Source organism: Lonchura striata, chromosome 1 (genome assembly GCF_046129695.1).
Source record: "Lonchura striata isolate bLonStr1 chromosome 1, bLonStr1.mat, whole genome shotgun sequence".
Classification (NCBI taxonomy): domain Eukaryota; kingdom Metazoa; phylum Chordata; class Aves; order Passeriformes; family Estrildidae; genus Lonchura; species Lonchura striata.
In genome coordinates, this window is record NC_134603.1 from 64,444,576 (window position 1) to 64,458,086 (window position 13,511).

At 43.1% G+C, this 13,511-nt stretch overlaps 1 protein-coding gene across 3 annotated transcripts; it reads right to left on the minus strand.

The window, feature by feature from the left end:
• Positions 1-8,748: 8,748 nt before the first annotated feature.
• On the minus strand, positions 8,749-13,446 carry CCDC127 (coiled-coil domain containing 127). 3 transcript variants are annotated; one of them, XM_021528735.3, is made up of 3 exons: positions 13,274-13,446; positions 12,818-12,946; positions 8,749-12,233 (listed from the first exon to the last, which is right to left on the minus strand). In XM_021528735.3, the coding sequence occupies exons 2-3, from the start codon at positions 12,936-12,938 to the stop codon at positions 11,560-11,562; spliced, it is 795 nt and encodes a 264-aa protein (XP_021384410.2). In that variant the 5' UTR covers positions 12,939-12,946; positions 13,274-13,446; the 3' UTR covers positions 8,749-11,559. The 3 variants fall into 3 exon arrangements, with proteins under 3 accessions (XP_021384410.2, XP_021384409.2, XP_031359850.2); XM_021528734.3 differs by having other exon boundaries at positions 13,236-13,288; XM_031503990.2 differs by lacking the exons at positions 12,818-12,946; positions 13,274-13,446 and adding an exon at positions 12,586-12,804.
• Between the last annotated feature and the right edge of the window lie 65 nt (positions 13,447-13,511).

The following is a 13,511-nucleotide window of genomic DNA, read 5'->3' on the forward strand; positions in this document are numbered from 1 at the left end:
GTTTTAAATTTCCTGCCTGAAAGTGCTGCCAGTGAGGAACAATGAGAAAGGCAGCTTGTCAGAACCCTGCTCAAAGAGAGAGCATCTATTTGCTGTCTTCAGCTATATATACTGAACCTTTGGCACTGGACTTGTAAGAGCAGGCTGGTGGTAAAAAGAAGCGTCAGCAAATCATTCAATTGACCAAGTCAGCTCTGACACTTATTAATGCTTTATCTGCCAAGGTTTTATGGAACAGTCTGTTCATCCACTAGAATACATTGATTTCAGCTAATGTAATTCAGGAGATAATTTGGCTATAAACCCTAATCGTCTATAAGAATATGTAACACCTCTTGCCACTCCCCTGTTTAAACTCACTTAAATACAAATATAGTCCTAGCAAATGAGCAATAGTAGGATTCCACTGGACTCAGACTAAATATGGAGATTTCATATCATTTTTTATTGGGAAGACAAAGTGATTGTTACTCACCATCACGTTCAGTTTCCAATTGTCTATGCCTGCAAAATTGTATGTTTCATAATAAATGTTTCTCTGTAACAGATTGTACCCTACTAAACATTCTGACCAAAAGGATGGAGTATGAAAGGGATTATAAAATCTGACCTTTAAAGTCATAAGCATAATCTGCTTACCCCAACACCTCCAATCAGTACAGAACAAGGTCTGAAGAACATGTCTTTTTTATAAATGGGCTTGAAATCAAGGTCCCTTCACCTTTTCAGTGACCTTAGATATAGTGGTCAAAAATAAAAAAAAACCCACTGGTTAACAAATATCACAGATACTACTCCTATCCCCATTATTTCAGCAAAATCATAACAACACTGTTCCCTTTGAACCTTGTTGTTTTCAAAAGATAAGTTACTTGTCACTGAAGACTAAATATAAAATCTAACACTGTATATGTAATAAGAAATGTTGTCAGCTGCAGGCTCCTTGCACTGGGTGGTCAAAGTAAAGAACTAGGAGAGATCTTGTAAGTCCAGCCCCTGGAAAAAGAGGTGAACATATTGTAGCATCCCTTTGCAATCTTATCATGTTTGTTCAAAGTTGATTCCAAAGGCTGTTCAATATCTTTGGATAGAAAAATTACAAGAAAAAAATCTTCATCCTTCACGTGGACAACTGTATACAGCAGCCCATACAGATTTTGCCTGGGTCTTGCAATAGGTATTATAATATTTCCCTAACATGACTTGAAATACGTCTCAGTCTGCCTAGTGATTGCACTTGCCTTTTTCATGACCCTGTCAGGACTGTGGATGTGCTATCTCCTGATTGACCACTGGAGCAGCAACTTTCTTCTCCTTTACTGATTCCAGCTAAGGATTTCCTAGCTTGTGGCAGAACTTCCTTTTCTAAGTTGCTGAAAGCATATGTTCACATTTTTCTGCTACTCCAGTGCACTGAGCTGCATAGTTCTTCCTGAATGATGCTATTACAGCATTCCCAATCTGAGAATGTGTCAGGAACATTTAATTACCAAGGTAGTATTTTTTGTCCTTAGTCATTAGCAGAAGAATAACAAAACATTGCTCCTAACTGATCCTTCAGGATCTGCCTTAGCAACCTCCTCTTAAATCATCATTTCTTCTTTCAAGCACAGTTTACTATCATAATTAGATTTTTCCTAGTTCTTTGTTCCCAGAGTCATCACAGAATCATAGAATGTTCTGGAAGGGACCTTAAAGGTCATTTAGCTCCAACCCCCCAGCCACTGGCAGGGGGACATTCCACTAGACCAAACTGCTCAAAGTCCTCACCCAGCTTGTGGATGGGTCATCCACAACTTCTCTGTGCAACTTGTCCCAGTGACTCACCACCTTTGTAATGAAGATTTTCTTCCTATTATCTAATCTAAACCTACTCTCTTAAATTTTGAAGCTATTTGTCTTATCACTGCATGCCCTGTCAAAAGTCCCTTTCTGGCTTCTTTGTAGTCCCTTTAGGTACTGGAAGGTGCTCTAAGGTCTCCCTGGAATCTGCTCTTCTCCAAGCTGAACAGCCTCAAGTCTCTCAGCCTGTCTTCACAGGAGAGGTGCTCCAGCTGTCTGATCATCTTTAGGGACACCTCTGGACTTGCTCCAACAGGTCCACATCTTCCTTGTGCAGAGTGCCCCGGAGCTGGATGTAGCACTCCAGGTGGTGACTCACGAGCACAGAGTACAGGGGAGAATCACCTCCCTTGGCTTGCTGGTCATGCTTTTTTTGATGCAGAATTTGGTTGATTCATCTCCTGGGCTGTAAATGCACATTGTTGGCTCACATCCAGGCTTTATGCCAACAACTTCCCTACAGTCCTTCTCTGCAAGGGTGTTCCCCATCCATTTGTCACCCAGCCTGTATTTGTTCTTGAAATTTCCCTGATTCAGGTTCAGCACCTTTCACTTGGACTAGTTGAACCCCATTATGCTCTCATGTGTCCATTTCTCATGCTAGTCTGGGTCCCCATGGATGGCACCCTTCCTTCTGTTGTGTCAACTGCAACACTGTGTTCATATTCTATCTCCTATTTAATTCAATTAATACATCTAGTTGTGATCACGTGGCAACTAGACTACTGAAAATTTCTCTCTGCTAAGTTTCATGAGCAAGCAGCTTCTATCAGGATCCAAAAATACAGTTCTGATTGCCATACATTGAGAAAATTCTCTTTTTGAAGAATTTTATCATTCTCTGGTAATGCAAGGTGCCAGTGGTTGTTAGTTATCTATCAGTTGTTAAATATTTGCAGAAGCAAATACGCTGGTCTGGCATCTAGCTCAAATGTCTTTATCAGTGTAATCAGCATGGCTAATGACCTTGGAAGACACTGTGGCTTTTTCTGAAGGTCTTAACAATAGCAGTGACACCAGCTCCAGTATGTTCCACAGGTGTTGTCTATATTGCCACCCTGTGGACTGGAACAGGCAAGTTGCGGCTGCCCTTTCCTTGTCACAGTCACTTATTTATTCAACAGAGCCCTTTCCTGTGCTCTAAGGTAAACTCCACCTTCAAGAGATGCTAAGCCTATGTTTGGCAGGTCCCACAGGCCTATTAGGGCTAATAAATCTCTATGAAATTCATCCTTTCATTATATAGGCTACTACAGAAAAAATGTGTTGCTTACTGCTAATTATAAATGCAGGAGAAAACAGATCTTACATTTAGATTGGATTACTTGTGTTAAAACATTTATAATGACACATTTGGTTTTTTTGTCTCCTACTCCCTTATTAATGTACTATTGTTCAAAAGTTTAAAAGGGCTATAAAAAAAAAGCCAACTTGTCTTGTAAACAACAATTTTATAAAAACCCAATTAAAAGGGAAATATCCCCTTTATAAAAATCCTGTATCTTGCTGGAATATACATACATAGGCATTTGTGGAAGAATGTAGGCACACTCCTTTTCTTAGATGGATGTGTCTTTCATCTCACGGGATGATGATGATGTTATGAAAGAATATGAGACAGGGTGGCAATAAAGAAAAGAAATGGTAGCAGAAAGTTACTGGGATATAAATCAGGACCACAGGAAGGACAGAGCCACTCGTTTCCTTTTGTGGGGTCAGGTGTGGTCATGGTGCAGTACCACGTGGGCCAAGGAACTCCTGGCTATGGGCAACCCTCAGAATGTGGTGGCAGCCTGGCTCCACACAGATATTCCCAGCTGGAAGACAAGCTGTCCTCCCCTGCAGCTCACCTGCTGCCTGACACACTCTACCAAATCAGCTGCCTGGCAGCTGCTCCTGCTGTGGCCTCCTGGTGCCAGTACAGGAACAACTGGGCCAGCACAGCTTACTTCCAGCCCTTCAGGAAGATATCCCATATGGAGAAGGACTGAAAGGCGGTTGTAAGGAGGTGGGAGGTGGTCTCTTCTTCCAGATAACAAGTGACAGGACCCAGAGGAAATGGACTCAAGTTGTGCCAGAGGAGTTTTGGATTAGATAGTAGGGAAAATTACTTCCTGGAAAGGGAGGCCAGGCTTTGGAACAGACTGCCCTGGGAACTGGTGGAATCACTAGCCTTGGAAGTGTTCAAAAGGTGTGTGGATGTGGCACATGGGGAACATGGTTTAGTGGTGAACCTGTTTGGGAAAATGATTTGCCTCGAATATCATAGAGGTCTTTTCCAAGCCCAGTGATTCCACGATTCTGTGATTCTAAGGATGGGTTCTTCTCTTCCCTGAGAGAGCAGGAGCAGTAGTTTGAAGGACCTGGCTGAAGTGCTTGTCTGCAGTGCTTGACCCTCGCCTCCTCCACCATGGAAGCAGCCACAGCCAACGCCAGGACATGCTCTGTGCCAAGGGTGCCAGGGACACTGCAGGTGCTGGCAGAGCTGAGCCAAACCAGACAAAGGCTGGCCAGAACTATGGCAGCAGCTAGACTTGGTTTGCTGGACTTAGTGTGTACAGTTTCCACCTTTGGAGCTTGAAGTATTTCATCATACTGTAAAGGAGGATTTGAACAGAAAACAAGTGCTCAAGCAGCTTGTCTTCTTTTAAGTGTAAGTCCAGCTGCTGACAAGGACCAAATCAGAACAGCTGACAGAATTAGCAAGATTTTGAAACATCCTGATAAAGACGAATTGCCAGATTTAGCAGCAAAAATAAATTAAACAAAAGACTGGAATTCAGTGCTAAAAACCGAAGTTTGAAGCCTTGGGTCCTAAAAGATTCAGCAGATTGCTTGTGCAACAGCTTTCAGATCAACTTGCTTGGTACAGTTTCATAGTAGTGTATTAATTGTTTCTATTTATGGTCACAATAAAGCATTTGAGATAATTTAAAAACAAACTGAAACCTTTTACAGCTACATAAAGATATGTACAGCTATTCTCCTGTGAAGAGCAGGGAGTTGGACCTGATGATCCTTCTGGGTTCCTTCCAATTCAAGATATTCTATGATTCTATGACTTTTCTGCCCTCCATGACAGGCTGAAGGAGACTGTCTTGGGGGAAGTTTTTTAATCTGGATCCTGTGAACAGGAGGACAAATAGGAAGAAGAAGGACAGGAGTATTCTTTTGAAAAAATAATTCCTTTCATATAAAGCCAATGAGAAAAGCAGAGGCCACTGGCAATACACATTGTTTGCAACTACATTTCAGGTTGCAATCAATAGTTTCAGACATGAAATGCAATATGATCCTTTCATTGTGATTCTGTCATGCCTGGTATGACATAGGACAAATCTGTAACTCCCCAGATATTTTCATCATTCCTTGTAATAACCAGGTTGTTAGCACTAACTACATTATTTTCTGACCCTCTCAGTACTGCAGCAGGTACTGGAGTGAAATCTTACAGTTAATTCTATAGCAATATCTTACCAGCCTTAATCCCATTTTCTTTCCAGTCAGCTTCTACTTTGTAGTCAAAGCATCACATACAGCAATACAATTACTCTTGCTTGTGTAATGAGCCTAAACCAGGAAAGGATGGAAATGTAAAGATAGAAGGAGAAGGAGAAGGAGAAGGAGAAGGAGAAGGAGAAGGAGAAGGAGAAGGAGAAGGAGAAGGAGAAGGAGAAGGAGGAGAAGGACTTAAATGAAATAATGTCTGTGACAGCCTATCCTTTAAAATAGGTGGAGAAAGCACAAAATCCTTTTACAAGCTGCCAAAATCCTTGACCAGATGTGCAAAAAAGGGGCCCCAGGCTCAAAAGCAGACTCAAAATCTCCAGCCTAGGGGATGATAATGACCATCTTAGAAAGGGAGATACACAGGCAAAATATTTCAGAGCTGCTTAGTTTTAAGGGTAATAAACAATCGCAGGTGGTCATGCAGTTTACCTTGTCAATAAATGATCTGTAGATCTTTAACTGGATCTAAGTTTTATGCTCTGTTGTTCTCAAACTCCACCTGATAAGTAACCAAAAGGCACAGCTCTCACAGCTTCTCAGCTGGTATGATTGGATTTCCTATGTGAGTGCTTGAAAGCTCACACCAGCCCACAGCAGTTCAAGCAAGGATACCTAAAGACTTTGGAGATATCCAGTAAACTTTGGAGGCTAATTTTCTTCCCATGAGATGATAAACTTCTACAGATTGGAGAGAAGTTCCAACTTGTGCCAACAAGTATCACTGCAAGGGAGAAATAAAACAGCACTGAGGTATTGGAACTCTGTCCCAGACTACTGGGAATTCAACAGAGGTAGGATGTCACACACAATGACTTCCACATGCATCCCATTCTGGAGTGGTTTTATGGTGACAACAAGTTTTCTTAATAATCTGACATGCTGAGAAACTTTCAGTTTATGTTTATTGTGAAAGTAGCAGTGTTCCTAGCCACAGAAAAATTAAAAGGGAAGAAGCTTTGAACAGCATGTGTGGTGCAGTTCATCCAGAACTGAGCTGACACTGATGCCCACGTGGCCTCTTTCTCCTTTTTATCTCCCAGAAAGACACAATCTTTATGTTTGTCTATACTGGTAGTTTGCCTAATATTTACCTCAGTTCATATATAAATATTTATCTGAAGCAATATTAGCTGCAGCAGCAGCATATTTTATTGTTTTGCTCTTCTTTTTGACATCAGGGAAATAGATGTATATTTCACTATATGCAATCAGAAGATCACCAAAATATTGCTTCCATCTTTGGACTCATCTCACCTTTGGAATAACTTTGGGGGGAAATACAGGTAAGGACCATAGGGGTAGAAATGCTTCTGTGGACAGCACCAAATTGATCTCATTATTAGCGGGCTGGAGTGCTTCTTCTATGAAGAGCTGAGCAAATTTGGGTTGTTCAGCCTGAAAGAGAAAAGATTTGAGGAGACTTACTCCAGCCTTTCAGTACTTCAAGGGGGCTTATTATGAATAGGAATAAAATTTAGCACAGCCTGTTGTGATAGGACAAGGGATAATGGTTTTAAACTAAAAGAGAGTTGGTTTAGACTAGACATAAGGTTTTACACAAGGGTTTTGAAACACTGGCATAGGTTGCCTAGAGAGGTGGTAGGTGTTCATCCCTGGAAACATTCAAGGTAAGGCTGAATGGGGCTCCGAGCAACATGTTCTGTTTGGAGATGTCCTTGCTCATTGCAGGTGAGTTGAACTAGGTAAGTTTTAAGGGTTGCTTCCAACCCAAACCATTCTATAATGGTCAGCATCCCCCTAAATTTCTTAGTCAGTGAAGTGCTACTGCTTGGGATCTGTCTCACCACAAGTGTCTCTCTTCCAGCAGGCAGCAGAACATGTTGACAGTTGTAGATTGCTTCTTGCCATCTCCATTAAACAATGAACAGTGCTCTTTAATCGAGTTTGTCAAGGTTTTCTTTTCCCGTGCTGCAATACACGATGAGGTGCTAGCAGGTTGCTGAACTACGTCCAACCCCCTGTGCCTGCCGCCTTTGCACAGAGGTCTGCCGCAGCGCCCACCTCAGTGGAGACAAGTTCGTTCTGGTTCGGTCACCGAACACCGCGGTTTTGCTCACCTTTCTTGTTACTACCCCAGAGGCGCTCGGGCCGGAGAGCTCAGACGGGGCAGCATTAGGAGATGCGCTCCAGCGGAGCTCATGGGAACAGAGGATGCGGCTGCCGGCTGGAAGAGCCATCAGCCACAAGGGGGAAGCAGCATCCAGCGACACAAACACCAACCACTGCAGCCGAGCATTTTGTTGACTGCGGTTAAGTTTACAGGGGAGGTATCCCAGAAATGTAAACCTGTTAGGAACACAAGAGAGAAGAGGCATTTTTCCAACAGCTGGACAGCCCGGGTGATCTCAGCACGGGGCTGTTGGGGTGCATGACTGTGAACAGCTGCCACCACTGTTCTTAGACTCCATCAGCTCTCTTCAAACTCTTCCATCCACAGACTCCTAGTTTCCAGAAGCACATTTACTTTCAGTTTACCTTCAGCTTTTGTTGCAGCAATCACGCAGCTGTTTTGCTGTGAAGTGGCCATTGCCTCATTGCTGAGCTACACTAAATTTCAGTGAGTTACTTCTCAGCAGGTCTATCTGCTGTCTCAGATATGCACTGACCACTGAAAGCTCCTTGAGCAGGCATTAAATAAATGACCAATAAGTGTGAGCCTTGGCATGCACACCAGCAAAGCCTTATTATCATCCAGCTGCACCACAACTGCAACTATAACCTTGCCTTTCATCCTCTTTTCACAGCAATCACTCAAATTCCTTTGATTCCACCACAGTACCTGAACTGTTGACCACTGTTTCTGCCTTGTATCCTCCACAGAGGAACAATCAGTTTTCTCATCCTCACACAGGAGTGCTCAAACTCATGCTTTACAGAGCCAGAGGATGGTGAAGAACTGTGTCAAATACAAACAGATTGAGGATCCTTTATTACAGGAACGAGGATTTCCAGAGTGTCTGAACACAGTTCTAGAGCACCTGGCTTGCAGCTCTTCATACAGAGACGAAGATGAGGGAAATGAAAAGCAGCTGACATGCAGAATAAGACATCTGAGGGATTCTGGAGGAAGGCAGAATATCCTACACAACATTCTGACAAAGGAATATTCTCAGTCTTTCAGAGGGATGGTCACCTTTAACCCCATATGTTTAGTTGTTTAGTTAATGCTCCACACTTACCTGTTTAACAGTGTTCTTTCCTAAGAAAAAAAAAAACAACTTATAAAATATTCTTTTCTCAGCACCAAGACCAAAGATTTTTACATGCTCATTTAAAAAAAAAAAATACAATTTGGAAAGTCTGAATAAAGTAGCAAATTCCAGTTCCTCTACCCACATTGCCCAAGTTACAAAACAGTCCAGAAATATGTAAAGGTTTCATTAATTGTTATTGTTTAATAGCTGAATGATAATTTTATAATAAAAATAAGTTCATTAAATACTTTGAAAACAAATTCTTCTACATATGTAAATGGGCAGTTCCAAACAATGAACCAATTCACCGATGGGTAACATAAAACTTACATTACAATCTTCAGAATAACAACCTACAAAGGGGAAACATTTCTAAAATACATTGCATACCCACAGACATGAGTTTTGGAAGAAACTAACAGGACCAGTGATTCTAAATCAGTTATACATTTTTAAAAAGTCTTCTGAAAGAACCCTTCTGTCTTGATACATGATCTTCAAAGTGTCCATGAACAATAGTTCAATTTGTACAAACAAATTACACTTCTAAAAAAGAGAAAGACCTTCACTACGTTGCATCCAACCCTGTACATTCAAGTGTGTAAGGCTCGAATGTACGTGTTCATACTGAAAAAATAGTATTTTACCCTTGATTACATTTTCTTTAAACATTTTGAGTGATATGAATAACAAACTATGAAAAAGCGAAAAAGCATAAAACCTTTAATCTTTTAAGGCTAACTTATACAAATTCAAGGCATCAATCTCAAATACACTGGCACCAATTCACTGTCTGCTCTTAGTCAGCTGAGGAGCTTAACTGCCTGCAGGAAGGCGTGAAGTGTACCACAGCTGGACGGTCACTTTCCACATCCTCAAAGAACTACACACGGGCTGTTACTCAAACTAATTTGTTCTCCTGGGCAATTAGGCTGCGTGCCTACATCCAGCAGCAGCAGCTTGGCTCAGGGCGTCACACATGATTAGCAACTCGAGTTGCAAAAGCATCTCCCAACCAAAACATGCTTGGCACCCTGACAAACTGGCCCTTCTGGTGTTTGTGATCTCTTTTTTCCTCCAAGTTTGTCTACTAAAACTTTATTTTAAAAAATGAATATGAAAAAAGGATTAATAAGTCAACACAACAGTATAATTTGTACTACCAAGGTGAGCAAAATTTCAGCTGGAAAACCAAGTAGCTGAGAAGTAACTATTCTGCTCAAGAACTTTGTTTCATGTTAGATATTTCTACTTAGTAATTGGATTAAGTTGTGCACATTGTTTCAGAAGATTTATCTGCTCTCTTCTGTGCTCAGACTAAAATGAAACCAGGAGAAAATAGTAAGAGGAAAAACCCCACATCAGCAGGAAGATTGGCATTCACTTAGCTTGGACTGCTTCCAAGCCATGGTTCTACATGATTGCCTAGTGCAAGCACATTTGTCAAGTCTAGCCCTCAGTAAATAATAAACTGCTAATTAACAAACTTACAACCTACTAGCACTAATCAAAGTCAAGTAACAGAGAAGACCAGATGTTACAAGGGTAAACACTGCCTCTTTGAAGTCTAAGGCTGGATTAGAAAGGGCGAAGAAAAAATTCTTACTATTTTAAATACATGGCACATTTGAAAAAAGGTGGATCCTACTGCTAAAAGGACCCAAAGTATATTCAAAGTTCTATGAATTTGAAATGCACTGGGTTCTAAAGTTTTGTTTGTTGTTGGATTTTTAAATATGTTTCTTTTTTATTTATTATTTCACTGTACTTACTATTTTATTACCAAATCTATTTTATTTTACCAGCTAAATTAAAAAGTTCCCTTTCTTAAAGGTTTGCAAAGCTTGCATATCTGTAGGCTTTCATGGTCATGTGTATGTAAAGTGGTGAACCACAAGCACAGAATTTCAGAGCTGCAGAAAAGAGTATATACTTCAGTTCTGGGAGAAGGGGACAGGTGAAGAGAGAGCAGCAGCTACCAGTTCAGGCTGCATTTAGGTTCCCATCTGCAAATAACAAACAAGACCTGTCCAAGGCAGAGCCAGATGCAATGGCAAAGAGGTTCCTGCAAGCAACCCAGGCGGCAGCCAGTGCCCCGAGAGGCAGAAGCAGCAGCATGGGGACATCCATAATGGTGGCACATTGTTGGGCTACAACTAAAACCTTGACTGAGAATAAAATAAGTATTCTTAAGATATCTTCAGTGTATGAAAATATAACTTCCAGTTTATACATTCCCTAGAATTTGATAATGGATCCTGAGTGCCAATGAGACATCAATGTTTCTTTATGTGTTATTTGAATTAGCAACTTTTGGATGTTTAATTCATAAAGCACTAATTGTATATTAAGCTGGAAGACAGTGCAAGACTGACTAATCTGAAACAGGATCAATCTATTCCACCCTCAGAATACTTTCACATACACTTACACACACACACACACATACATGTATATTTATATATTTGCACATACAGACACGTAAGGTTCACGTGCCAAGCAGCTGGCTCCAACAACATCTCTCCCAAACATATGCCTCAAAGTCAGTCTTGCTTAAACGAAATTTAAAAAAATAATGGTAATAAAAAAGACATTGTTGTGACACTTGTAAAATGTCAGAGATAAGGAGCACAATGTGCTATCACACCTGGGGGAGACAAATGACCATTCTCTGTTGCTGGAGTGTGACCATAAGTAAGGCAAATCCCTCTAAACTGAGTTTTCTTTTGCTGCTTCTGATACCTGGGGAGTTGGTGTATCTCTATACTGTAACACAAACACACTCACGGAGTTCAGGAGCATGCACAGCTCACCAGAGCATCTGCTGTTAGTGAGAAGAAAGGCACCAACACTGCACACGTCCCATGCAAATACAAGTGCAAGGAGGAGGAGAGACGGGAACACAGCAGAAGAATTTAACAGCTTCAGACTACAACTGTGATTGTCCCTACCATGCATGGTGGATCACACAGCGTCCCACTGCTTCCCTTACTTAGCGTTTTCCTAACATGGCCTTTTCTACCCTCTTGAATTTCTGCAGTTCAACAGATAGCTCCCAGTATCTCAGATACAGCCACATAAGCTTTCCATTTTGGCTTCTGGTTCTGTTCAGCACATTGCCACAGTAGTTATCATTTTTGAAAATATCTTTTAAGCCACTCTCCATATGCAAAGCCATAGCAACAGGATTAGTTGCTGCTTTAACTAGCAGATTTTTCTCTATTTCTAGTCTCTGACCTCTGGGTACTAAAAGACTGCAGTAGATGTCCTGTCTTTCCTTCAGTCCCTCTTCAAATTCTTTTAGTAAAATATTGGCTCTCTGTTGCCACTCTTCTTCCCTTGCCAGGCAACTCTGGTACAAGGTACCTTCTGCTCCAGAGCGCAAAAGGACTTGTTTTTCTTGCTCCAACTTCTCCTGCTCCAGTTCTAGGAGCTTCCTCTCTTCTACTAGTTTGCGGCTCTGGGACACGAGGGCTTCACGGTAACTCAGGGTCCTGTTGCGTTCCTTTTCCAGCTCCACCTCCAGATGAGCAACAGCTCGACGATTCTCCGTGATTATATCCCGGTATTTGCCTTCCAGGTCTTTTTGTAAAGTTGACTCTTTTCTGTAGTACTCTTGCTTTTCCTTTTCTATTTCTTTCTGACATTCTCTGGTCCAGATCCAACCTAGCACACATAAATGAGACTTCAGATACAAGTATAACATGTAACAGTGAGGGGTATGATTAATTAGCTATGCCTGAAATGAAGCTACTAAGTCCTGCCCTCCACTTCTATGTACATGTCCCCACAAAATATATTTCTGTGGTCCCTGTTTCACAGTGAGTCACTTTAAATGATCATGCTTTCTCTGAAATAAAATACCCCTATTCTTTTATTGTCTATACTAGCACTACTTAGATTACAGAAGGAAAATGAAGTCATGGAGAAACTAACTGGAGGTTTCCGATGTGGACACTGCGTGGAGAATTTTCTAGGCCCAGTAAATAAATACATCAGTAACATCTGCCATTGTTACCTCTGGGCTCTCCAGCACATCCTGAATCCATTTTTGCTGAGATACCTTTGTAAATTGCAGCTTATTAACTACGGATTCATCTCCGCGTATGAAAAGCGGTGTGTGCCTTAGCGATACCAGCAGCCTGGCTGTTTCCAGCACTATAACCGAGAAGGCCTGGGGAGTGCCCAGGGGGGCATGGCTGTCCCGCACCGCTCCAGGAGCCCCTCGGGCCGGGCCCGGCGCTACTCACGGAAGGCGGCCAGGCCCAGCATGGGGACCAGCAGGGCGTAATTCCAGCGGCTGCCGTCATCGCCGGGACCGCGCCGATTGGGCAGGATGTTCCAGTGGGGAGGGTCATTCAAGTTATTCATGAGGGCACCTGCGATGCACAGAGGGGAGGCGCGGCCTCAGCAGCGCGCAGAGGGGCCGGGGCCGCTCCGCCGCCACCGTCTCCTCCCGCTGGGGGACCGGGAATTCTGCCCGAGCCCTTCGAACGGCGGCCCCGACTCTTGGGAGCTTGGCCGCGCCCTGAGCGGCAGCCCCGGCCGCGACACGGCCTGCCAGGCCCATTCCCATTCCCATTCCCATTCCCATTCCCGTTCCCGTTCCCGTTCCCGTTCCCGCTCCCGCTCCCGTCCCGCTCCCCCCACGGCGGGACCCCCACGCACGAGCCCGGGAGCGCGCGACCCCCGGCGCTGCCACTCACTCGCCGGCCCCGCCCCCGCCCGGCCCGGCCCATCAGCCGCGAGAAAAGGGGGTGGACAACAAAGCCCGGCCGGGCGCGTTTTGCCCCATTAGCGCCCGGGGCCAGGGGCGCTGAGAGCGGCGTCTGCGCTCCAGCGGCGGGACTCGCTGGGTCTGCTTTTTGTCCCAGAGAGACAGCACGGTCTTTCCTCCACCCTCCTCAAATCTCATGTCTACCAAATGGTGTTTCTCGCGACTTC